Source organism: Pan troglodytes, chromosome 6, assembly GCF_028858775.2.
Source record: "Pan troglodytes isolate AG18354 chromosome 6, NHGRI_mPanTro3-v2.0_pri, whole genome shotgun sequence".
Taxonomy (NCBI): Eukaryota; Metazoa; Chordata; class Mammalia; order Primates; family Hominidae; genus Pan; species Pan troglodytes.
In genome coordinates this window covers 11,416,424-11,440,106 of record NC_072404.2, presented here as the reverse complement: position 1 = coordinate 11,440,106, position 23,683 = coordinate 11,416,424, and the positions used below count along the sequence as shown (strand labels likewise).

Below are 23,683 nucleotides of genomic sequence, written 5' to 3'. Positions count from 1 at the left end.
GAAGTTTCACTCTTGTCACCCAGGCTGGAGTGCAATGGCACGATCTCAGCTCATCACAACCTCTGTCTCCCGGGTTCAAGCAATTCTCCTGCCTCAGCCTCCCAAGTAGCTGAGACTACAGGCGTGCACCACCATGCCTGGCTAATTTTTGTATTTTTAGTAGAGACGGGGTTTCACCATCTTGGTCAGGCTGGTCTTGAACTCCTGACCTCGTGATCCACCCGCTTCAGCCTCCCAAAGTGCTGAGATTACAGGCGTGAGCCACTGTGCCCGGCCCATTCTTTATTTTTATTTCTCTTTTTCTTTTTAAAATTTTTTTAGAGATGGGGTGTGACTGTGTTGCTCAGGCTGGTCTCAAACTCCTGACCTCAAGTGATCCTCCCACCTTGGCCTCCCAAATTGCTGGGATTACAGGTGTGAACCCCTGCGCCCAGCCCAGGTTAGGGTTCTAGGTAGGAGATGTTTTTTGGCAGGTAATAAGATTTCAGATCCTTTTCTTTTTTGAGACGGAGTCTTGCTCTGTCGCCCAGGCTGGAGTGCAGTGGCACGATCTCAGCTCACTGCAAGCTCCACCTCTTGGGTTCACACCATTCTCCTGCCTCAGCCTCCCAAGTAGCTGGGACTACAGGCTCCCGCCACCACATCTGGCTAATTTTTTTTTTTTTCCGAGACGGAGTTTCACTCTTTTTGCCCAGGCTGGAGTGCCATGGCATGATCTCGGCTCACTGCAACCTCCGCTTCCCAGGTTCAAGCGATTCTCCTGCCTCAGCCTCCCAAGTAGCTGGGATTACAGGCACGTGCCACTACGTCCGCATTTGTATTTTTGTTAAAAAAATACAATTTTTTTTTTGTATTTTTACTAGAGACGGGGTTTCTCCATGTTGGTCAGGCCCGTCTTGAACTACCGACCTCAGGTGATCCGCCCACCTCGGCCTCCCACAGTGCTGAGATTACAGGCGTGAGCCACCGTGCCCGGCCCCTGGCTAATTTTTTTGTTTTTTTAGTAGAAACGGGGTTTCACCGTGTTAGCCAGGATGGTCTCGATCTCCTGACCTCGTGATCCACCTGCCTTGGCCTCCCAGAGTGCTGGGATTACAGGCGTGAGCCACCATGCCCGGCCAAGATTTCAGATCTTAATTTTGCTTAACTTTTGAAAAAAACTAGGCTGGGCACAGATCACTTGAGCTCAGGAGTTTGAGACCAGCCTGGGCAATGTGGCAAAACTCCATCTCTACAAAGAAAGGGTTTTGAAAAAACTGTGAAATGTTACATATTCTGAAAAGTACATAAAACACAGAGTTTAGCGAATAACTAAACTCTTTAAACCACTTTCAAGTTGTCATTATAGCCGGTGGTTCCTAGTCTGCCTGGTAAGCACATTCCAGGGCCTGCCACTCACACCAGAATTGGAATTTCAGGAGACCCCAGGAATGAGGTGCCTGGTTGGGACCTGTCTGGAAGCCTCAGCTGCCCTTTCCTGGTGGTGGAGGGAAGGGAGGTTCTGGGCTTAGGAGCCCAGGCCCTGTGGGAGGCATTACTTGGCCTTTGACCTCCGGCCAGTTACCTAGTTTTTTTTTTTTTTTTTGGAGACAGGATCTCACTCTGTTGCCCAGGCTGGAGTGCAGTGGCGTGATCACGGCTCACTGCAGCCACCACTTCCCGGGTTCAGGTGATCCTCCCACCTCTGCCTCCTGAATAGCTGGGACTGACTATAGGCACGTGCCACCATGCCTGGCTAATTTTTGTATTTTTAGTGGAAACGGGGTTTCACCATGTCAGGCTGGTCTTGAACTCCTGGCCTCGTGATCTGCCTGCTTTGGCCTCCCAAAGTGCTGGGATTACAGGTGTGAGCCACCGTGCCCGGCTCAACTAATTTTTTAATTTTTTTATAGAGACGAGGTTTTGCCACATTGCCCAGGCTGCAACTTGGGGTTTTTTTTCTTTTTTCTTTTTTTGAGACAGAGTCTTACTCTTTCGCCCAGGCTGGAGTGCAGTGGTGCGATCTTGGCTCACTGCAACCTCCACCTCCTGGGTTCAAGCAATTCTCCTTGCCTCAGCCTCCCAAGTAGATGGGATTACAGGCGCCTGCCACCATGCCCAGCTAATTTTTGTATTTTTAGTCGAGATGGGGTTTCACCATGTTGGCCAGGCTAGTCTCGAACTCCTGACCTCAAGTGATCTGCCTGCCTCAGCCTCCCAAAGTGCTGGAATTACACGCATGAGCCACCGCGCCCTTCCTGCACCCTGGTTTTTGTTTCCTCTCCAGAGCTTGCCACCTTTTTTGGTGCAAGGTGCCTTAACTTAACAAAGTTGTCTCCGGAAGCTAAGTTCCAGGGAAATGACTCAACTCGCCTGCCCAGCAGCTGCCTCCTAGGCTCCTCTGGCTGGAGATGGAGAGTGGGGGTGGGGGCCCATTCGAGCTGCTTCCTGGGCCAGTTTCTCGTCTTGTCTGGGCATCACCCCTCAAATGCCTGCCCCACCAGGTTGGGTGCTGGCCCCACAATTGCATCAGGGGTCTGGCCTGAGATGAAACTTCTCTTTTTTTTTTTTTGAGATGGAGTCTCACTCTGTCACCCAGGCTGGAGTGCAGTGGCACAATCTCAGCTCACTGCAAACTCTGCCTCCCGGGTTCAAGCGATTCTTCTGCCTCAGCCCCCTGAGTTGCTGGATAGTTGCTGTGGACAGTAGCCCACCACCACGCCTGGCTAATTTTTGTATTTTTAGTAGACATGGGGTTTCACCATATTGGCCAGGCTTGTCTCGAACTCCTGACCTCGTGATCCACCCGCTTTGGCCTCCCAAAGTGCTGGGGATTACGGGCGTGAGCCACCGTGCCTGGCCAAAATTTCTCTTTTATTTGGAGCACAGCATGTGGAAAAAATGATGTTGTGGAATTTGCTGTGGCTGGATGGAGAGAGCTGGAACTTAATTCCTGGCCTGCTGTCTCTCCCTCTCTTTTTAAAAAAAATTATTGTGATTTCTATGAGGTTTTAAGAAAAATTCAGTGTGGTCGTGTAACTGTGGAATCTATATGATGCTGGATTTTTTTTTTTTTTTTTTTTGAGACAGAGTCTCACTCTGTCACCCAGGCTGGAGTGCAGTGGTGCGATCGCGGCTCACTGCAACCTTCACCTCCCGGATTCAAGCGATTCTTCTGCCTCAGCCTCCTGAGTAGCTGGGACTACAGGCATGCGCCACCACACCCGGCTAAGTTTTGTATTTTTAGTAGAGACGGGGTTTCATCATGTTGCCGAGGCCTGTCTCAAACTCCTGACCTCAGGTGATCCACCCATCTCAGCCTCTGAAAGTGCTGGTTTTACAGGCGTGAGCACAGCATTACAGCGTCTGGCCCAGTGCTGGAGTTTTTAATAGTGTTTTGCCCTAAGTTCTCACTCTTACCACGTGAGCTCTGTGATGGCATTCTTTCATAAATCTGCAAACTGGGAATTGGGAGGGGTACAGTTCATTCCTTGATAAGGACTGTCCCTGGTTCTGATAAAGATAGTCTCTGATTCTGATCAAGTTTGTCTCTGGTTCTGATAAAGGTTGTCCCTGATTTGGGAGTCTGTCTTTTGGGATTGGGCCCCACAAGTCTGGGGTGGGTTCCAGGAATCTGATTTTTATTTATTTATCTTTTTTTTTTTTTTTTTTTTTGAGACAAGGTCTCTCTCTGTCATCCAGGCTGGAGTGCAGTGGCAAGATCCTAGCTCACTGCAGCCTCAACCTCCTGAGCTGAAGCGATCCTCCCACCTCAGCCTCTTGAGTAGCTGGGACAACAGGCACATGCCACTGTGTCCCACTAATTTTTTTTTTTTTAGACAAAGTCTCGCTCTGTTACCCAGGCTGGATGCAATGGTGTGATCTCGGCTCACCGCAACCTCTGCCTCCTGGGTTCAAGTAATTCTGCTCAGCCTCCTGAGTAGCTGGGATTACAGGTGCCCGCCACCAGGCCCAGATAATTTTTGTATTTTTTTCTTTCTTTTTTTTTTTTTTGAGATGGAGTCTTGCTCTGTCACCAGGCTGGAGTGCAGTGGCGCGATCTCAGCTCACTGCAACCTCCACCTCCCGGTTTCAAGTGATTCTTCTGCCTTCGCCTCCCGAGTAGCTGGGACTACAGGCATATGCCACCATGCCTGGCTAGTTTTTGTATTTTTAGTAGAGATGGGGTTTCACCATGTTGGCCAGGCTAGTCTCGAGAACTGACTTCGTGATCCGCCTGCCTTGGCCTCCCAAAGTGCTGGGATTACAGGCGTGAGCCACCACATCTGGCCTAATATTTGTATTTTTAGTAGAGACAGGGTTTCACCATGTTGGCCAGGCTGGTCTGGAGAACTGACCTCGTGATCTGCCCTCCTCAGCCTCCCAAAATGCTGGGATTACAGGTGTGAGCCACTGTGCCCTGCCTGTCTTGCTAATTTTCTTTTGAGACAGAGTCTTGCTCTGTTGCCCAGGCTGGAGTGCAGTGGTGTGATCTTGGCTCCCTGCAATCTCTGCCTCCGGGGTTCAAGCGATTCTCCTGCCTCAGCCTCCTGAGTAGCTGGGACTACAAGCGCCTGCCACCATGCCCCGGTAATTTTTGTATTTTTAGTAGAGACGGGGTTTCACCATGTTGGCCAGGCTGGTCTCGATCTCTTGACCTTGTGATTTCCCCGCCTCGGCCTCCCAAACTGCTGGGATTACAGGTGTGGGTCACCGTGCCCGGCCTTGTTCTGCTAATTATTAAAATATTAGGAGGGAAGGTAGAAGTAAGTGTCGAACCTCTGACCCTCATGAGCCTCATGGGTCCTTACGGGCCATGTCCTTTGGTTTCCGTGTGGCTTTCTCTTTTGGAGGATGGAGGGTACTTCTTTGTTCCCAGGGAAGAAAGGTGGGACACATTCCAGCACACCTGTCTAGGGCCTGACGAGGGCTTAGCAGGATGGGAATCCTGTCTGGAGAGGGTGAAAGGACTGTCGCAGTCAGAGTTCCCAGGAAACCTCCGATACCCGTGTGGGGTGTGCAGATAGGCTCTTCCTCCATGGCCTTCACGGTTGCCATGGTAGCAGCCTGGCTTTGCAAAACTCAGAGCTTCCATCCAGGCAAATATGTACAGGAAGCAGGAGCAGGCTGGAGCCAGAGGGTCGTGTAGACACAGTCCCCGGAAAGATGATGCAGTAGAGATGATTCCGGGCACTCTCTCCTCGGCGTGGTCTTTACAGAGATCAGCTGCTCTGAGAGGCTCCCCTTGGTAAAGCCTTCTGCCTTCCTTTGTCCCCGATCTGGGGACTTCATGTCTCATTAGGTCCAGCTCTTCTCCCTCTTCATCGTATAAACCAAAAAGGCATCAGGCATTTTGACTCAGGCCCACATTAGGGAAGAACACCTTGTAATTTGCCAGATATGAACTACAGCAATGGAAAAGGAAGTGTGCATGGCCAGGTGCAGGGCTCTTGCCTGAAAGGCTAGCGTTGTGGAGGGCAGATCACTCGAAGCCAGGAGTTCAAGACCAGCCTGACCAACAGGGCAAAACCCCGTCTTTACTAAAAACACAAAAATTAACTGGGCACGGTGGCACGTGCCTTTAATCCCAGGTACTCAGGAGGCTGAGGCAGGAAAATCTCTTGAACCTGCGAGGTGGAGGTTGCAGTGAACCAAGATCGCACCATTGCACTCCAGCCTGGGCCACAGAGTGAGACTCTTTCTCCAAAAGAAAAAAAAAAAAAAAAGGCCGGGCATGGTGGCTCACACCTGCAATCCCAACACTTTGGGAGACTGAGGCGGATGAATCACTTGAGGTCAGGAATTTGCAACCTGATTGGCCAACATGGTGAAACCCCGTCTCTACTAAAAATACAAAAATTAGCCGGGTGTGGACGTGGTGGCAGTCGCCTGTAATCCCACATACTTGGGAGGCTGAGGCAGGAGAATTGCTTCAACCCGGGAGGCGGAGGTTGCAGTGAACTGAGATTGCGCCACTGCACTCCACCCTGGGTGACAAAGCAAGACCTTGTCTAAAAAAAAAAAAGAAAAAAAAAAAAAAGAGGCCGGGCATGGTGGCTCACACCTGCAATCCCAGCCCTTTGGGAGGCTGGAGCCCAGGAGTTCAAGACCAGCCTGGGCAGCATAGCAAGACCCTGTCTCTATTATAACAAAACACCATTTGGGAGGCCAAGGCAGGAGGATCACTTGCCCAGGAGTTTGAAATCAGCCTGAGCAACATAGGGAAACCCCGTCTCTACAAAAAACCAAAAAAATTAGCTGGACAAAGTGGCATGCGTCTGTAGTCCCAGCTGCTTGGGAGGCTGAGGCAGGAGAATCTCTTGAGCCTGGGAAGCAGAGGTTGCAGTGAGCCAAGATCGCACCATTGACTCCAGCCTGGACAACAATAGTGAAACTTCTGTCTCACAAAAAAAATAAACACATGATGATCTTTTTTTGTAATCTTTCATTTTTAAAGGGAGACCCTGGCTTACAGCTCTATAATGGGGTTTTGAAGGATTTCGTGAATTCTTTGTCATTCAGTTGAGAGTTTTAGTAAAAGCACCTTCTTTCCCATGGATAAGGGCTTCTCTTTGCTTCTCTGCCTAGCTGCAGGCTAGGCTGACAGCCATCCTTGGGGATCCTGTGGGAATTTGGTGTCCCCCTTATTTTCAGGACATATCCAATGATGATGATGACATGCACCCTGCAGCAGCCGGGATGGCGGACGGGGTCCACCTCCTAGGGTTCTCTGATGAGATCCTCCTTCACATCCTGAGTCACGTCCCCAGCACAGATCTGATTCTGAACGTCCGGCGTACCTGTCGGAAGCTTGCAGCCCTGTGCCTTGACAAGAGCCTCATCCACACCGTGTTGCTGCAAAAGGACTATCAGGTGAGCAGGCGTGGGGGCAGGAGATGAGAAACAAGCTAGATCTCAGTCTTTGAGGACTGGGCACAGCCCTGCAGTGGAACCCTGTGTGCTGATAGAAAGGCGGCAGGAACTCCAAGTCCTGACTGGCGCCGTCTGCAGGATACATTGAGGGACAGAAGCAAGGGGCAGAAAAGCATGGGTGGTGTGCCGCCTGGGGAGGAGGGTGCAGATGTATGTGGACATGGTTCTGGGAGGGAACCTAGGGCCTTGGGAGTGGGGGAGAGGGGTTGGAGATGTGCTTTCTGGTGGATCCGTAGGAGTGGAATTGCTGGGTCTTGTTGTAAAGTTAAATATGCGGCTCTCCAGTGGTGCAGTGGGAGGGCACCATTTTGCACCCCCCAGCAGGGTGCGGGAGTTCCAATTGCTCTGCAGCCTTGCCAACACTTGGTACTGTCAGTTTTTTAAGTTTTAGCCATTCTTTTTTTTTTTTTGAGACGGAGTCTCGTTCTTTTGCCCAGGCTAGAGTGCAGTGGCATGATCTCGGCTCACTGCAAGCTCTGCCTCCCGGGTTCACGCCATTCTCCTGCCTCAGCCTCCCGAGTACCTGGGACTACAGGCGCCCGCCACCACGCCGGGCTAATTTTTTTGTATTTTTAGTAGAGACGGGGTTTCACTGTGTTAGCCAGGATGGTCTCGATCTCCTGACCTTGTGATCTGCCCGCCTCGACCTCCCAAAGTGCTGGGATTACAGGCGTGAACCACCACGCCCGGCCTGGTAATGTATCTTACAGATAAAAATAAGGCCAGGTGCAGTGGTTCACGCCTGTAATCCCAGCACTTTGGGAGGCTGAGGTGGGTGGATCACCTGAGGTCAGTAGTTCGAGACCAGCCTGGCCAACATGGTGAAACCCTGTCTCTACAAAAAATGCAAAAAATTCGCTGGGCGTGGTGGTGGGCACCTGTAATCCCAGCTACTTAGGAGGCTGAGGCACGAGAATCCCCAGGCTGGAGTGCAGTGGCACGATCCCGGCTCACTGCAACTTTTGTCTCCCAGATTTAAATGATTCTCCTGGGTCAGCCTCCTAAGTAGCTGGGATTACAGGTGCCCACCACCATGCCCAGCTAATTTTTGTATTTTTAGCAGAGGCAGGATTTCATCATGTTGGCCAGGCTGGTCTTGAACTCCTGACCTCAAGTGATCCACCCAACTCGGCCTCACAAAGTGCTGGGATTACAGGTGTGACCCATTGTGCCTGGCAAGCTTTAGCTCTTTCTGCTGGAGGGTCTTCAGTGGATGAGGGAGCTGAGTGTGCTCCCTGCAACGCTGGTATCAGGCCTCCAGGCCTCCTGTCCATGAAGCTTTGTTCTCTGCAGAGGAAGGGCCGGGCGCCTCTAGCCAGTGCCTCTCGGTGTACATCCAGAGCATTTTTTTTTTTTTTTTTGAGACGAGGTCTCACTCTGTTGCCCAGGCTAGAGTGCAGTGGTACTATCTCAGCTCACTGCAACCTCCACCTCCTGGGTTCAAGCGATTTTCCTGCCCCAGCCTTCTGAGTAGCTGGGATTACAGGCGCCTGCCACCACGTCTGGCTAATTTTTGTATTTCTAGTAGAGACGAGGTTTCACCATGTTGATCAGGCTGGTCTCAAACTCCTGACCTCGTGATCCGCCCATTTCGGCCTCCCAAAGTGCTGGGATTACAGGCATGAGCCAACGTGCCTGGCCTGGAGCATTTTTTTAATTTAATTTTTTGGCCGGGTCTGGTGGCTCATGCCTATAATGCCAGCATTTTGGGAGGCTGAGGCAGGTGGATCGCATGAACTCAGGATTTCAAGACCCGCCTGGACAACTTGGTGAAACTCCATCTGTACAAAAAAAAAAGAGAAAAATGAGCCTGGCATGGTGGCACATGTCTGTAGTTCCAGCTACTCAGGAGGCTGAGGTGGGAGGATCTCTTGAACCCCGGGACATCAAGGCTGCAGTAAGCTATTGTTGTACCACTGTGCTCCAGCCTGGACAACAGAATGAGACCTTGTCGCAAAAAACAAACAGGCTGGGCGTGGTGGCTCGATGATAGCTCACTGCAACGTCCACCTCCCAGGCTCAAGCCATCCTCCTGCCTCAACCTCCCAAGTAGATGGGACCACAGGTGTGCGCCACTACGCCTGGCTAATATATTTTTTCTTTTTGGTAGATATGGGGTCTCGCTATGTTTCCCAAGCTGGTTTCCATCCCTTGAGATTAACTGATCTGTCTGCCTTGGCCTTCCAAAGTGTGGGATTACAGGCATGCGCTGAAGCGCCCGGCCTTCCTTCCCCTTTGTGGCTGGATCACATTTCCCCATGTGGACAGTTGGCATTTGGTTCGTCCGTCCACCTGTTGATGGACACTGGGGCTGTTTGTACCTGTGGCTTCTTGTGAATCTGTCGCAGTGAACAGGCACAGAGTAGGGAGGCTGAGTCTCAGTTTTCAGTTCCTTTGGGTCTGTCCCTAGGAGTGAAGTTGCTGGGTCATGTGGTAGCCCTGTGTTTAGCTTTTTGAGGAACCACCACCAAACCGTTTTTTTTTTTTTTTTCTTTTTTGAGATGGAGTCTTGCTCTGTCACCAGGCTGGAGTGCAATGGTGCCATCTTGGCTCACTGCAACCTCTGCCTCCCAGGTTCAAGCGATTCTCCTGCCTCCTCCCCAGTAGCTTGGCTTACAGGTGCCTGCCACCACACCCAGCTAATTTTTGTATTTTTAGTAGAGATGAGGTTTCACCATGTTGGCCAGGATGGTCTTGACCTCCTGACCTCAGGTGATCTGCCTTCGTTGGCCTCCCAAAGGGCTGGGATTCCAGGCGTGAGCCACCAGGCCTGGCCTTTTTTTTCTTTTTGAGACAAAGTCTCTTTCTGTTGCCCAGGCTGGAGTGTAGTGGCAAGATCTTGGCTAATTGCAACTTCCACCTCCCAGGTTCAAGCGATTCTCCTGCCTTCGCCTCTGGAGTAGCTGGGATAAAAGGCGCGCACCACCATGCCTGACTAGTTTTTATATTTTCAGTTGAGATGGGGCTTCACCATGTTGGCCAGGCTGGTCTCGAACTCCTGACCTCAGGTGATCCATCTGCCTTGGCTTCCCCAAGTGCTGGGATGACAGGCATAAGCCACCGTGCCCGCCTACCAAACCGTTTTCTACCGTGGCTGCACCCCTCTACCAGTCCCACTTAGCTGGGGACTCTTGACTCTTGGCTCCAGGTCAGAGTGCGGGCAGGCAGGTAGGGAGAGGTGGGGAGCTTCCCTCCCGGTGGAGCAGCTGCTGCAAGGGGGAGTGTGCGCACTGAGGGTTGGAGACCCGTAGTTGCCTTCAGCCCTTTCCTTCCTCTCCCCGCCCTGCCTCTGTCCCGCAGGCGAGCGAGGACAAAGTGAGGCAGCTGGTGAAGGAGATCGGCCGGGAGATCCAGCAGCTGAGCATGGCTGGCTGCTACTGGCTGCCTGGCTCCACCGTGGAACACGTGGCCCGCTGCCGCAGCCTGGTGAAGGTGAACCTCTCGGGCTGCCACCTCACCTCCCTGCGCCTCTCCAAGATGCTCTCGGCCCTGCAGCACCTGCGCTCGCTGGCCATCGACGTGAGCCCCGGCTTCGACGCCAGCCAGCTGAGCAGCGAGTGCAAGGCCACCCTGAGCCGCGTGCGGGAGCTCAAGCAGACGCTGTTCACTCCCTCCTACGGCGTGGTGCCCTGCTGCACCAGCCTAGAGAAGCTGCTGCTCTACTTCGAGATTCTGGACCGCACGCGCGAGGGCGCCATCCTCTCGGGCCAGCTTATGGTGGGCCAGAGCAACGTGCCGCACTACCAGAACCTGCGGGTCTTCTATGCGCGCCTGGCCCCCGGCTACATCAACCAGGAGGTGGTGCGGCTCTACCTGGCTGTGCTTAGCGACCGCACTCCTCAGAACCTCCACGCCTTCCTCATCTCCGTCCCTGGCAGCTTCGCGGAGAGCGGCGCCACCAAGAACCTCCTGGACTCCATGGCGCGCAATGTCGTGCTGGATGCCCTGCAGCTGCCCAAGTCCTGGCTGAACGGCTCTTCCCTCCTGCAGCACATGAAATTCAACAACCCGTTCTACTTCAGTTTCAGCCGCTGTACCCTGTCAGGCGGCCATCTGATCCAGCAGGTCATCAACGGCGGGAAGGACCTGCGGAGCCTGGCCAGCTTGAACCTCAGCGGCTGCGTCCACTGCCTGTCCCCAGACTCGCTGCTCCGCAAGGCGGAGGACGACATCGACAGCAGCATCCTGGAGACGCTGGTGGCGTCCTGCTGCAACCTGCGCCACCTGAACCTCTCGGCCGCCCACCACCACAGCTCGGAGGGCCTGGGCCGGCACCTCTGCCAGCTCCTGGCCCGGCTGCGTCACCTGCGCTCCCTCTCCCTGCCTGTCTGCTCTGTCGCTGACTCCGCCCCGCGCGCCGACCGCGCGCCCGCCCAGCCGGCCATGCACGCAGTGCCGCGCGGCTTTGGCAAGAAAGTGCGTGTGGGCGTGCAGTCCTGTCCCAGCCCCTTCTCGGGCCAGGCGGGCCCCCAGCCCTCCTCCGTGTTCTGGTCTCTGCTGAAGAACCTGCCCTTCCTGGAACACCTCGAGCTGATCGGGTCCAACTTCTCCTCCGCCATGCCCCGCAACGAGCCCGCCATCCGCAACTCGCTCCCACCCTGCAGCCGCGCACAGAGCGTCGGGGACTCGGAGGTGGCCGCCATCGGCCAGCTGGCCTTCCTGCGGCACCTGACGCTCGCACAGCTGCCCAGCGTCCTTACGGGCTCCGGGCTGGTCAATATCGGCCTGCAGTGCCAGCAGTTACGGTCCCTGTCGCTGGCCAACCTGGGCATGATGGGGAAGGTGGTGTACATGCCCGCGCTCTCAGACATGTTGAAGCACTGCAAGCGGCTGAGGGACCTCAGGTGAGGGGGCCGCGGGGACCTCTCGGGCCTCTGCTGGAGGCTGGCGGAGGGAACTGGGGCGTTCGCGTGGAGTTCGGAGGCTGGCCTGCCCTCCAGGAGCGCAGAGGCTGGGGCGGGGCTTCGCAGCGTGCCACGTCGGTCTCAGGGCTCTGGGGAGAGCGGCATCTAGAGGAGCTGGGGGTGCAGGAGGCGGATGTCTGAGCTTAGTGTTCTTATTCCTGATAGTGTTTGAGTGATTGCCTGGCCCTACTATGAGTCATCCTGTGTAATCGTCTCAGGACCCCGCCAGGTGCATCATTGTTGCCACTCAGCAGAGCCAGTAGGTGGGAGAGGCAGGATTCGAACCCAGGCCTTTCTGACCTGACTTTGCAATGCAATTCCTTTTTTTTTTTTAATTTAAATTTTATTTATTTATTTATTTTTGAGACAGGGTCTCGCTCTGTCATCCAAGCTGGAGTGCAGTGGTGCCATCATAGCTCACTTCATCCTCAATCTCCTGGGCTCAATTAATCCTCCTACCTCAGCCTATCAAGTAGCTGGGACTACAGGCATATGCCATCATGCCTGGCTATATATATATTTTTAAAATTGTGTAGAGACAAGGTCTCACTATGTTGCCCAGACTGGTCTTGAACTCCTGGGCTTAAGTGATCCTCCATCTCGGCCTCCCAAAGTGCTGGTGCTGGGATTACAGGTGTGAGCCACCGCCCTTGGCCTCCATCTTTGCTTTTTTTTTTTTTTTTCTTTTTTTTTTTTTTGAGACAGAGTCTCATTCTACACACCCAGGCTGGAGTGCAGTGGCGCGATCTTGGTTCATTGCAACCCCTGCCTCCTGGGTTCAAGGGATTCTCCCACCTCAGCCTCCCGAGCAGCTGGGACTACAGGTGTGCACCACCACACCTGGCTAATTTTTTTGTATTTTTAGTAGAGACGGGGTTTCGCCGTATTGGTCAGGCTGGTCTTGAACTCTTGACCTCAGGTGATCCACCTGCCTCAGCCTCCCGAAGTTCTGGGATTACAAGGCATAAGTCACCACGCCTGGCAAGGCAGATGCTTTCTGGGTCAGTAAGTACCATGTGAAGAAACCCCAGAGACTTGGAAGTATGTCAGAGAGCAGTCGTTTCAGAGAGCAGTCGGTTCAGAGGGTCCAGGGCACAATGGGAGGTGGGAGGGAGTAGGGAAGATGGGGCAGACAAGGAAGGTGGGCAACAGTGCCGAGGGGTTTCACCCGGGAGAGGGAGCAGCCTCCCTGGGCATCCCAGATGGACTGCAGGGCACAGGATGGAGGAGACAGGAGAGGTCGGCTCAGGAGGGGGACCACAGACTCCTGGGAGGTGATGGTCCTTGAGACTAGCAGGACCCATCCCAGAGCGGGGAGGAGGTGGAACAACAGGCCTGGGAGAGCTCCACACCAGACAGTGTCCAGGGCCCATGGCATTTCCAGAGCCAAGCACAACATGAATTTATGCTGAATTGTGCTGTGGAGTGAACGGTGTTCTTGTCAGTTCCTAGTATTTAAGGAATAAGAATTCGTTAACTTGAGATGAATTTGAAAATCTTGGCCAATAAATCTGATCTTGAAAAATTACCCAAAACGGGTTTGGGCATGGTGGCTCACTCCTGTAATCCCAGCAATTTGGGAGGCCAAGGTGGGCGGATCACCTAAGGTCAGGAGTTGGAAACCAGCCTGGCCAACATGGTAAAACTCTGTTTCTACCAAAAACATACAGAAATTAGCGGGGCGTGGCAGCAGGCACCTGTAGTCCCAGCTACTCAGGAGGCTGAGGCAGGAGAATTGCTCTTTACCCGGGAGGCAGAGGTTGCAGTGAGCCAGATCACACCACTGCACTCCAGCCTGGGTGACAGAGTGAGACTCTCAAAAAAGAAAAGAAAAGAAAAATTACCCCAAATGGGCCGGGCGCGGTGGCTCACGCCTGTAATCCCAGCACTTTGGGAGGCCGAGGCGGGTGGATCACGAGGTCAGGAGATCGAGACCATCCTGGCTAACACGGTGAAACCCGTCTCTACTAAAAATACAAAAAATTAGCTGGGCGTGGTGGTGGGCGCCTGTAGTCCCAGCTGCTTGGGAGGCTGAGGCAGGAGAATGGCGTGAACCCGGGAGGCGGAGCTTGCAGTGAGCCGAGATCGCGCCACTGGCCACTGCACTCCAGCATGGGTGACAGAGCGAGACTCGGTCTCAAAAAAAAAAAAGAAAAAAGAAAAAAGAAAAAAAATTACCCGAAAGGTAGTGAAGGCCTTGAGCCTCAGTACTACCAGGGACTGGGTGGGGGAGAAAGTGGAGGCAGGGCTTAGATGAGTGAGCTGGTGTCTCTGTGAGTCCTTAGCTGGTGGGGTGGGTTGCGGGTACATGAAGTCATGCTCCAGCCTAAGGGGCACATGGGCACGTGTCATTGTCCCCAGAATAGTTAGCATTCACCTTGTGCCTTTGCTGAGAGCCATGCACTGAGCCCATCATCCCTGCCATAATCTGCTGAGATTGCAGCCTTGATCATTCCCATTTCCCAGATGAGGCTGTGGGAGCTCAGGGGGAGCTGAGTCTCTTGCAAACACCGGTGCTTGACCTTGGCCCTGGAGCCATGCAGAGTAGAGATAAGGGCGCCCCTTGTAAATCTCCACTCTCCCGCAGAAGGCATGGCAGGAAGTGGCCGGGTCTGCTCGGGAGCAGCCGAGCTGGAGGCTTACACCCTGGAGTCCCCCTGGCCATGCAGCCAGCTTGGCGCCACCCTCCCTCTCGACCTCCTCCCACTGGAGACCTGTTAGTGTTGGGTTGAGAAGCCCAGGATCAAATCCAGGACTTTCAAATGGCAGAGCACATTGCTAGAAGCCTCTGTATTTCCTGTCTGGTGGAGTCACCAGGCCCTGGATCGGCCGCTTTGATTCTCAGCTCGAGCCACTGCGGGGCTCCGTGCGTGGGGAGCGGGGTGGTTATTCATGCTCTGACCCAGGCATCCTGGAGACCGTTGCTTTGAGAACCAGACGGGCAACTTTTCAGAATCTCCCTGCTTTAGAAATTTGATGCAAAATGCATGTAAAATTTGGGATTTCCCCACTTTTTTTTTTTTTTTAATGGTCTCATTCTGTCTCCCAGGCTGGAGTGCAGTGGCATGATCACAGCTCACTGCAGCCTCAACCTCCTCTGGCTCAGGTGATCCTCCCACCTCAGCCTCCCGAGTAGCTGGGACTACAGGCACATGCGACCATGCCCGGCTAGTTTTTATTTTTTATTTTTTATTTTTTTGAGACAGAGTCTCACTCTGTCACCCAGGCTTGAGTACAATGGCATGATCTCAGCTCACTGCAACCTCTGCCTCCTGGGTTCAAGCGATTCTCCTGTCTCAGCCTCCAGAGTAGCTGGCATTACAGGCGCCCACCACCATACTCGGCTAATTTTTTTTTGTATTTTTAGTAGAGACGGGGTTTCACCATGTTGGCCAGGCTGGTCTCGAACTCCTGACCTCAGGTGATCCGCCCACCTCGGCCTCCCAAAGTGCTGGGATTACAGGCGTAAGGCACTGTGCCCGGCCGCCCGGCTAGTTTTTTGTATTTTTTGTAGAGACGGGGTGTTGCTGTGTTGCCCGGGCTGGTCTTGAACTCCTGGGCACAAGTGATCCTCTTGCCTGGGCCGCCCAAAGGGCTGGGATCACAGGTGTGAGCCACTGTGCCCGGTCCGGAGGGTCTGTTAAGTGTGGCCTCCTAGTCGATGGGCCTAAGCCAAGCCCTGAGTCCAGGCTGAGGTCTGGCCTGGGAGAGTTGCTTTGGCGTCCTCAGCTCATAGGTGGCCTTTAGCCACCTATGGATCTAGGTGAGCCCACGGATTGGGCTGGGGCACACGTGACAAGGATTGGCCAGGAAGAGGAAGAAGAATGTGGAAGGGAGACCCAGCAGAGGCTGTCAGCAAGGGAGGCACTGGCCGGAGGGAGGGGGTGTTCCGGAAGCAAGAGGCAGAGGTGACGGCAGCCACCGCGGGTGGAGGGGATCTTTGCGCTCATGTGACCTCTGCCAGGTGCTTTTCATGGTTGTACAGGTCTTGACCCCTTTGATATTCTCAACAACCTCTGAGTGTCGACACAGTTGTACCCACTTAATGGATGAAGAAAGTAAGGCCCAGAGAGTGCATGAACTTGCCTAGGTCACATGGCTGCTTGTCTCCGGCCTCCCGAGGTCAGCGTGATTTCATGGTCCCCGATGGCCTCCGGAGTCTGGGACGGAATCCCCGTGGCCAAGGGCCTTCCTCAGGAGCAGGGCCACGGAGAAAGCGCTGAGAGGCCTGCGGGTTCTGTGGGTTTTGTGGGTTTTATGGGCCAGCCTGAGAGCCCGACCCTGCTCATAATGCTGTCTCTGTGGACAAACTCCAGCCTGTGCCCAGCAGCCCCTGAGAACCATGTCTGCTCTGAGCTGGGTACTGCCTGTTCAGAACAAACGCCGGTTCCCAGACGCTGCCAGCTGGCCCCGTTCCTCTGGATTCCTGCCTTCTGCGGCAAGGGAGCCTGGGACGCTGCAGTGGAAGGAGCAGGTGGCACTCGCTTGCCCGTGGGCAGGAGCTGTGCAGAGGAAACGGCGCTGGGATCCCTGGAGGCTGGCACGATGCTCCGAGGCCGCATCCTGGGGCGGCCGGAGTCTCTTTGGTGGCAGAGCTTGGAATCCCAGGCCAGCCGTCTGCTGCCACTGGCAGCCCCCACACCGTGACCCCCAGCTTTGTGCCTGCTGGGGCTCCTGGCAGGGAGGGGGTGGTGCAGGAAGGAGTCGCTCTGGCTGGGACTTGGACACACCTCAGTAGTAAGGGGATTACAAATTGGGCAGAAAAGACACCTTCTTTCCCTAGACCAGCTAAGCCCTGCTTGCGGTGGAGGGCGGGGGAGCGTGTCACCCTGAGTCACCCGGGCTGCTGTGAGCGTGACCAGGGCAGCGTCTGGGCAGAAGCAGGCCATCCTTTTCAGAGCCAGGCCCTGGAGCCACCCTAGGGACACCTCGGAGGCCTGGGCGCTGCTCTCATGGCCCGTGCAGTGGGTGGCCAGATGGGAGCCCCCGCACTGTGAGCTCAGCACCTTTCATGCCCACAGAGTCACCAGGAGACCCAGGTGCCCCCTCAGGGAGCAGGATGGGGAGGCTGGATCCTCACTCAAAGGTGAGGCCCGGCGCAGTGGGAGCCTTTTCTTCGTCCCCATCCTCCCTGCAGACGCTGCCGGTCACTCGAGTCAGGTCAGCTCTGCCACCGTCCTGGGTGCCGTGCCCTAGGCGGCGTGCCGTGGGAGCCTAGGAAGCTTTAGACGTGCCAGGCCCCCTGCCTGACCAGTCACTCCCGTGGGCCTGCCACATCCTGAACACCTGTGACAGGTGACTTCCTCCGGGGCGGAAGAATGTGGATGTGGTTATCTAGTGGAAAAAAGGTTTTTTTTCCACCCTCTGTGGACTTGGTTTTTAACCCCAGAGGCTCGGGGCGATCTGGGGCGGGTAGCACGGACCCGCATCGCCACCTAGTGATCACACGATGGCACCGTCCTTGCCCAACGCTCCGTTTCCATCTCCTGCTGTCTGGAGCCTCCTGCTTTTGCTTTGGAGAGAAATCCAGAGGTGACTTTGCAGCTTTTTTACCCCTTCCCGTTTCCCACCTTCCGGTCTGCAAAGGGTTGTTTACTTTAGGATTTTTTTAGGGAGAGGTGGTATTTAAAATATACTTAATGAAAACATTTTATTACTATCTTTAAATAAAAACAATTTGAATAGCTTAACAAAACAAATATAGAAAAATAAAGACAATTTGGATGTTTTATTTTATTATTTATTTAATTTTATTTATTTATTTTTTGTGTGAGACAGAGTCTCGCTCTGTCACCTAGGCTGGAGTGCAGTGGTGCGATCTCAGCTCACTGCAACCTCTGCCTCCAAGCAATTCTCCTGCCTTCGCCTCCCCAGTAGCTGGGATAATGGGCATGCCCCGCCATGCCCAGCTAATTTTTTTTTTTTTTTTTTGAGATGGAGTTTCACTCTTGTTGCCCAGGCTGGAGTGCAATGGTGCCATCTTGGCTCACCGCAACCTCTGCCTCCCGGGTAGAAATGATTTTCCTGCCTCAGCCTCCCGAGTAGCTGGGATTACAGGTGTGTGCCACCATGACCAGCTAATTTTGTATTTTTAGTAGAGATGGGGTTTTTCCATGTTGGTCAGGCTGGTCTCAAACTCCCGACTTCAGGTGATCTGCCCTCTTCAGCCTCCCAAAGTGCTGGGATTACAGGCATGAGCCACCGCGCCTGGCCTGCCTGGCTAATTTTTGTCTTTTTAGTAGAGACAGGGTTTTGCCATGTTGGCCAGTCTCGAACTCCTGACCTCAGGTGATCCGCCTGCCTCAGCCTCCCAAGGTGCTGGGATTATAGGTGTGAGCCACCGCACCTGGCTGAGAATTTCTGCTTAAATCAATTAAAAGAAAATTAACTGCCAGGCATGGTGGCTCACGCCTATAATCCTAGCACTTTGGGAGGCTGAGGCAGGAGGATTGCTTGAGCTCAGGAGTTGGAGACCAGCCTGGGCAACATAGTGAGACCCCTGTCTCCACACACACACACGCACGCACACACACACACACACACACAAAAGTAAATAACCAGTCTCTCATGAGCCACACTTCCTTTATTCTTTAAAAAAAAACTTTTGGCCAGGTGCAGTGGCCCACACCTGTAATCCCAGCACTTTGGGAGGCTGAGGCGGGCGGAGCAAGTGGTCAGGAGATTGAGACCATCCTGGCTAACACGGTGAAACCCCATCTCTACTAAAAATACAAAAAATTAGCCGGGTGTGGTGGCAGGTGCCTGTAGTCCCAGCTACTCAGGAGGCTGAGGCAGGAGAATGGCGTGAACCCGGGAGGCGGAGCTTGCAATGAGCCGAGGTCACGCCACTGCACTCCAGCCTGGGCAACAGATCGAGACTGTCTTGCTCTGTCATCCAGCTTGGAGTGCAGTGGCACGATCCTAGCTCACTGCAGCCTCGACGTCCTGGGCTCAAGCGATCCTCCCACCTCAGCTTCCCGAGTAGCTGGGAGTACAGGTGCGTGCCACCATGGCTGGATAATTTTTGTATTTTTTGTAGAGCTGGGCTCTCACTATGTTGCCCAGGCTGTTCTCAAACTCCTGGGCTCAAGTGATCCTCCTGCCTTGGCCTCCTGAAGGGCTGGGATTATAAGTGTGAGCCACCATGCCCGCCGTGCCTTGGTCTTTTTGTGTCACCTACCAGGGAAGAATCTCCATGCCTGTGGCGCCTTCTGCTGTGGCTGCCCTCAGCATCTGTGCTAGGATCCTGGGGCTGCCAGGACAATTGATCACAAACTGAGTGGCTTCATGCAACAGGCATTTATTGTCTCACGATTCTGGAGCCCAGAGGCCCGAAATCAGGCTATGGGCAGGGATGGTTCCTTCTGAGGATGGTGAGGAGGAACTTGGGCGCCTGCCAGCCACGCCTGGCACTGCTTGGCTGGTGGACACGTGGCCCCAGTCTCTGCCTCTGTTGTGACCTGGCCGCCTTCTGTCTGTGTCTGGGTATCTCTGTGCCTTCATCTGGCCGTATAAAGAACCAGTCATTAGATTTAGAGTCCCCATCATGCAGGATGCATCCTCCTCTTAACTCCCTTGCATCCGCAACAAACCTGCCTCCAAATAAGGCCACACCCTCAGGTCCCAAGGTGAGGACTCCTGCATAGTGTGTGTGTGGGGGGGCGTCGCAGCTCAGTCCACACTAGCCCCTCCCCATTCGCCTCAGCACGTCCCTCCAGCGGCTCCTCCCTCCACCCCGGGAGTTCCTGGCAGCCCCTGAAGTCACGTGAGTTCCCCTCCAGCCTCTCTGCTCCCTCTTGATTCTTATCTCAGGGGCTCGCTGCACCCCACAACCTGCCACAGTCCAGGTCTTGCCCAGTCCCACAGCCTGGTTCTCCAAGGGCCCCCGGGCCTGTCCTCAGCAGCGCCACACCCCCACATCTGCCACTGTACCTCGAGACATGGCCTGTCCTTCTGCTTTCTGTCTGCATGGACAGACTCCCCAGGAAGGATCTAGAATGTCGTCCCCTACTTCCCTTTCCCAAGTCCTCCCCTTCCCCCTGGGTTCTCCCGTCTTGGTCTCTGTCACTGTAGCCTTGGTGCGGACTTGGGCCTCCTCCCTGCCCTGTGGCCCGGCCTGGCCCTGCCCTGGCTGCCAACCTCTTAGCTTGGCCCCACTCCCCTCGGCCTCCCCCTTTGGCCCTGCAGCCGTCCGGCGCTGTCCTCCCATCTGTCGTGGCTGAAGTGGCCCCCATCTGGCTGAAGTTCCTGCCTACCCTACCCCCCGCCTCCCAGATTCTCGCCCTCTCCCTCCCCCGCACCAGCCTCCCGGATTACCGCCCTCTCTCATGGTGTTCAGTCCTCATCTGCCTCCCTGTCCAGCTGAGCTTCCCAAGGGCAGGGGCCATGCGTGGGGTCCTCTTTGCATCCGCTGCCCAGCACACCAGCGTTTGAGGAAGATAGGGTGCCTGGGGGTCATTGGGGTGCACCAGGCAGGCTGCGGACACAGATGCTGATGGCCTCGGCTGGTGACTCGAAGCCGGGCTCTGTAGACACTGGCTGGCTGCTTGCATCAGCCCCGCCGAGTCCCCTCCAAATCAGATCTCCAAGGGGGACCCTGGGGGCCTGAGTCAGCACCCAGTACTCCAAGGGATAGTGGTATTGGTGGGAGGTGGCGGGAACAGCTGGGCTGGGCCCCAGGCCAGGAAGCTTCCACTGGCAGCACCTCCAGACGCCCAGCTGGCCTGGCCTGCGAGCCCCTCCCTCGGACCTCACAGCTGCCCTCTCTCCCCGCAGGCTGGAGCAGCCCTACTTCAGCGCCAACGCCCAGTTCTTCCAGGCGCTGAGCCAGTGCCCCTCGCTGCAGCGCCTGTGCCTGGTCTCTCGCAGCGGCACCCTCCAGCCCGATGCCGTGCTGGCTTTCATGGCTCGCTGCCTGCAGGTCGTCATGTGCCACCTGTTCACCGGGGAGTCCCTCGCCACCTGCAAGAGCCTGCAGCAGTCGCTTCTCCGCAGGTGAGTGATGTGGGTTGCGTACAGCTTCAGGGGCCGCAGACATCACCAGCATCCCGTGACCTGGTCCCCAGCCTTCACCGAGTGCCTACCAGTGATTTCTTGGAATTGACGAGCACCAGGCAGTGACAGGGTGAAAGCAAGGGGTTTGGTCTCCCACGGCCCAGCCTCTGCTCCTTGAGCACTCCCTAGCCACATGGTAAATTTTCTAGATAGTTCAAGCTCTCCTCTCCCACAAGTACAAAAGTCTTCTTCTTATTATTATTACTTTTGAGACGGAGTCTCACTGTGTTGCCCAGGCTGGAGTGTAGTGGCGAAATCTCGGCTCACTACAACCTTCGCCTTCCGGGTTCAAGCGATTCTCCTGCCTTGGCTTCCTGAGTAGCTGGGATTACAGGCCTGCGCCACCAGCGTGTATTTTGTATTTTAGTAAAGATAGGGTTTCACCATGTTGGTCAGGCTGGTCTCGAACTCCCGACCTCAGGTGATCCGCCTGCCTCGGCCTCCCAAAGTGCTGGGATTACAGGCATGAGCCACCGCACCCAGCCTGCAACCATCTTTTAACTCTGGATTTTTCACATCTCTGCCCGTTGTTTAGATCTAGAAGCAGTGCTTACTTGGGCAGTTGTGGGTAAAGGCGGTAGATTGAACAGGGAACCCTTCCCTCTCCCTCTCCCTCGCCACCTGCTGTCAGGCCCTTTCTGGAAGGCCCACATAGTCTGGCCCCTCTTCCCTTAGCTAGCTAGCATCTCCGCTTCCCCTCGTGACAGGGCATCCTGGAGTTTGATGCTCCGCTGCTGCGCAGGAAGTCAGGTGAGCACCTAGAATTGAACACAAATTAGGAGGAGGCGATTCCTGGAGAGAGCTGGAGCTTGGTAGGCGATGTGGGGAGTGACGCATTTCAAGACCTCTCAGGAGGACGGTCTGACTGCTGGAGTGAGCAGGGCTCCTGAGAGAGGCGTGCGCCCGGCCAAGGGGGCAGCAGGACATGAACGCCCTGAGTGTTCGTGTCCCTGCAGGTGGGGAGAGGTGACAGGAAGGAGGCCCCAGCTGTTCACAGACTTGCGGGAAGAGCCATCAGCCAGGACGTCTTGAGCCACTGGGCCCCGACAACCCTGCTTGCCAGACTCTGGGGTAGTCTGTTGCCCTTGCGATCTGCCGCTGGCTGTCTCAGGAATAATCCTGGTTGGGGTTTCCCCCACTCTGGTTGTAAAAACAACTTGTGTTTATAGAGTAGTTTTTAAAAATTTAGACTATGCATCAATCTTTTTTTTTTTTTTTTTTGAGACAGAGTCTCACTCTGTCGTCCAGGCTGGAGTGCAGTGGTGGGATCTCAGCTCACTGCAACCTCTGCTTTCTGGGTTCAAGCGATTCTCCTGCCTCAGCCTCCTGAGCAGCTGGGATTACAAGTGTGCACCACTATACCTGGCTAATTTTTGTATTTTTCTTTTTTTCTTTTTTGAGACGGAGTCTCGCTCTGTCGCCCAGGCTGGAGTGCAGTGGCGCGATCTCGGCTCACTGCAAGCTCCGCCTCCCGGGTTCACGACATTCTCCTGCCTCAACCTCCCAAGTAGCTGGGACTACAGGCGCCCGCCACCACACCCGGCTAATTTTTTGTGTTTTTTTTTTTTTTTTTTAGTAGAGACAGGGTTTCACTGTGTTGGCCAGGATGGTCTCGATCTCCTGACCTCATGATCTGCCCGCCTCGGCCTCCCAAAGTGCTGGGATTACAGGCGTGAGCCACCGTGACCGGCCTAATTTTTGTATTTTTAGTAGAGACGGGGTTTCACCATGTTGCCCAGGCTGGTCTCTAACTCCTGACCTCAGGTGATCTGCTTACCTCGGCCTCCCAAAGTGCTGGGATTACAGGCGTGAGCCACAACGCCTGGCCAACATCAACCTATTTTTAAGTGAAGGTTTCCCAACAGTGAATGCTGCCAACTTTCCCTGGAGAATGAACTGGAGATAGGGTTCTCATATTGTTTTGTAATCTGATTTTTAAAAATGTAACACTACACTGTGGAGTCCTCTTGTGTCAGTAAATAAAGCCCTAAGTGATTATTCTCAGTGCTGTCCTCACGGCTCTCATCTGGGTGTCGTGATCAGCCCTGGTTCATGGCGGTTTTAAAAACACGGTCACTGTGTCCTCGACTTTGCTTTGGATCTTGACTTCGCCTGCGGCGGAACCAGGGGGGCAGCCTGGGTGGCAGCTGGAATGTTCCAGCCCAGCCCCTTGGCTCTGCTTCCCCACATCTTAGCATCCTTGTGCTGTGAGCTGGATGTGACACCTGCTGATGTACCCCATTTTAGGAGGGCTGAGTGGGTCACAGGCTCCAAAGGGCTTAGTCGAGTGGGCTTGGGAACAGGCGGTAGCTGTTGGGGGAAGGGGTGCACTGTGCTCTGTGAGGCTGTGGTACCGAGAGGCCAAAGCTGGGTTTTCTCAGGTGTGGCGGATGCAGACAGCTCCGCCGTAGCTCTGTCCTGTCAGATGCGGGAAGAGCCTCGGGCCTTCGCCCCCCATACGCTTGCGGCTGGGCTCCACTCACAGGCCCTCCAGCCAGTGGGAGGCTGCGACTGTGCACCTACAGCTGCCACCTCCTGCGTGGGTGTTTTGTTGAAGGGACTTGGGAGTGGGCGTTGCCTCTCTTCTGTTGCCTGTGAGTCTGGGGCCCTCAGACCCAGCCCATGCGGGACGGTCTCAGCTCCGCAGGGCCCCAGCCCACGCGGGATGGTCTCAGCTCCGCAGGGCTGGGGTGACTTCCTGTGGCGATGGGGGCCAGCTCTGGAGTTGTCTGTTTCCTTGCTGCAGCGGAGAACGTCCACGATCCCCAAGCAGTTCAGGACGGCTGTGCTCATGACGGGGCAGCCCCCCGCCC

General features: G+C 54.8%; 1 protein-coding gene and 1 non-coding gene across 3 annotated transcripts in view; both read left to right on the top strand.

Moving 5' to 3' along the window:
* Positions 1-23,683, top strand: part of FBXL18 (F-box and leucine rich repeat protein 18) — a 37,025-nt gene that overhangs the window by 5,885 nt on the left and 7,457 nt on the right. The window contains exons 2-5 of one of the 2 annotated variants that reach the window (XM_016957065.4): positions 6,634-6,852; positions 10,213-11,756; positions 20,592-20,810; positions 21,578-22,940. In XM_016957065.4, the coding sequence (XP_016812554.1) occupies positions 6,634-6,852; positions 10,213-11,756; positions 20,592-20,810; positions 21,578-21,632 (2,037 nt within the window). In that variant the 3' untranslated portion in view covers positions 21,633-22,940. Of the gene's footprint in view, positions 1-6,633; positions 6,853-10,212; positions 11,757-20,591; positions 20,811-21,577; positions 22,941-23,683 lie in introns of those variants that run through there. The other variant, XM_016957064.4, reaches the window with a different exon arrangement.
* On the top strand, positions 16,128-16,226 carry MIR589 (microRNA mir-589). Its single transcript, NR_036029.1, has one exon. It is a non-coding gene; the product is annotated as a microRNA mir-589 (primary transcript).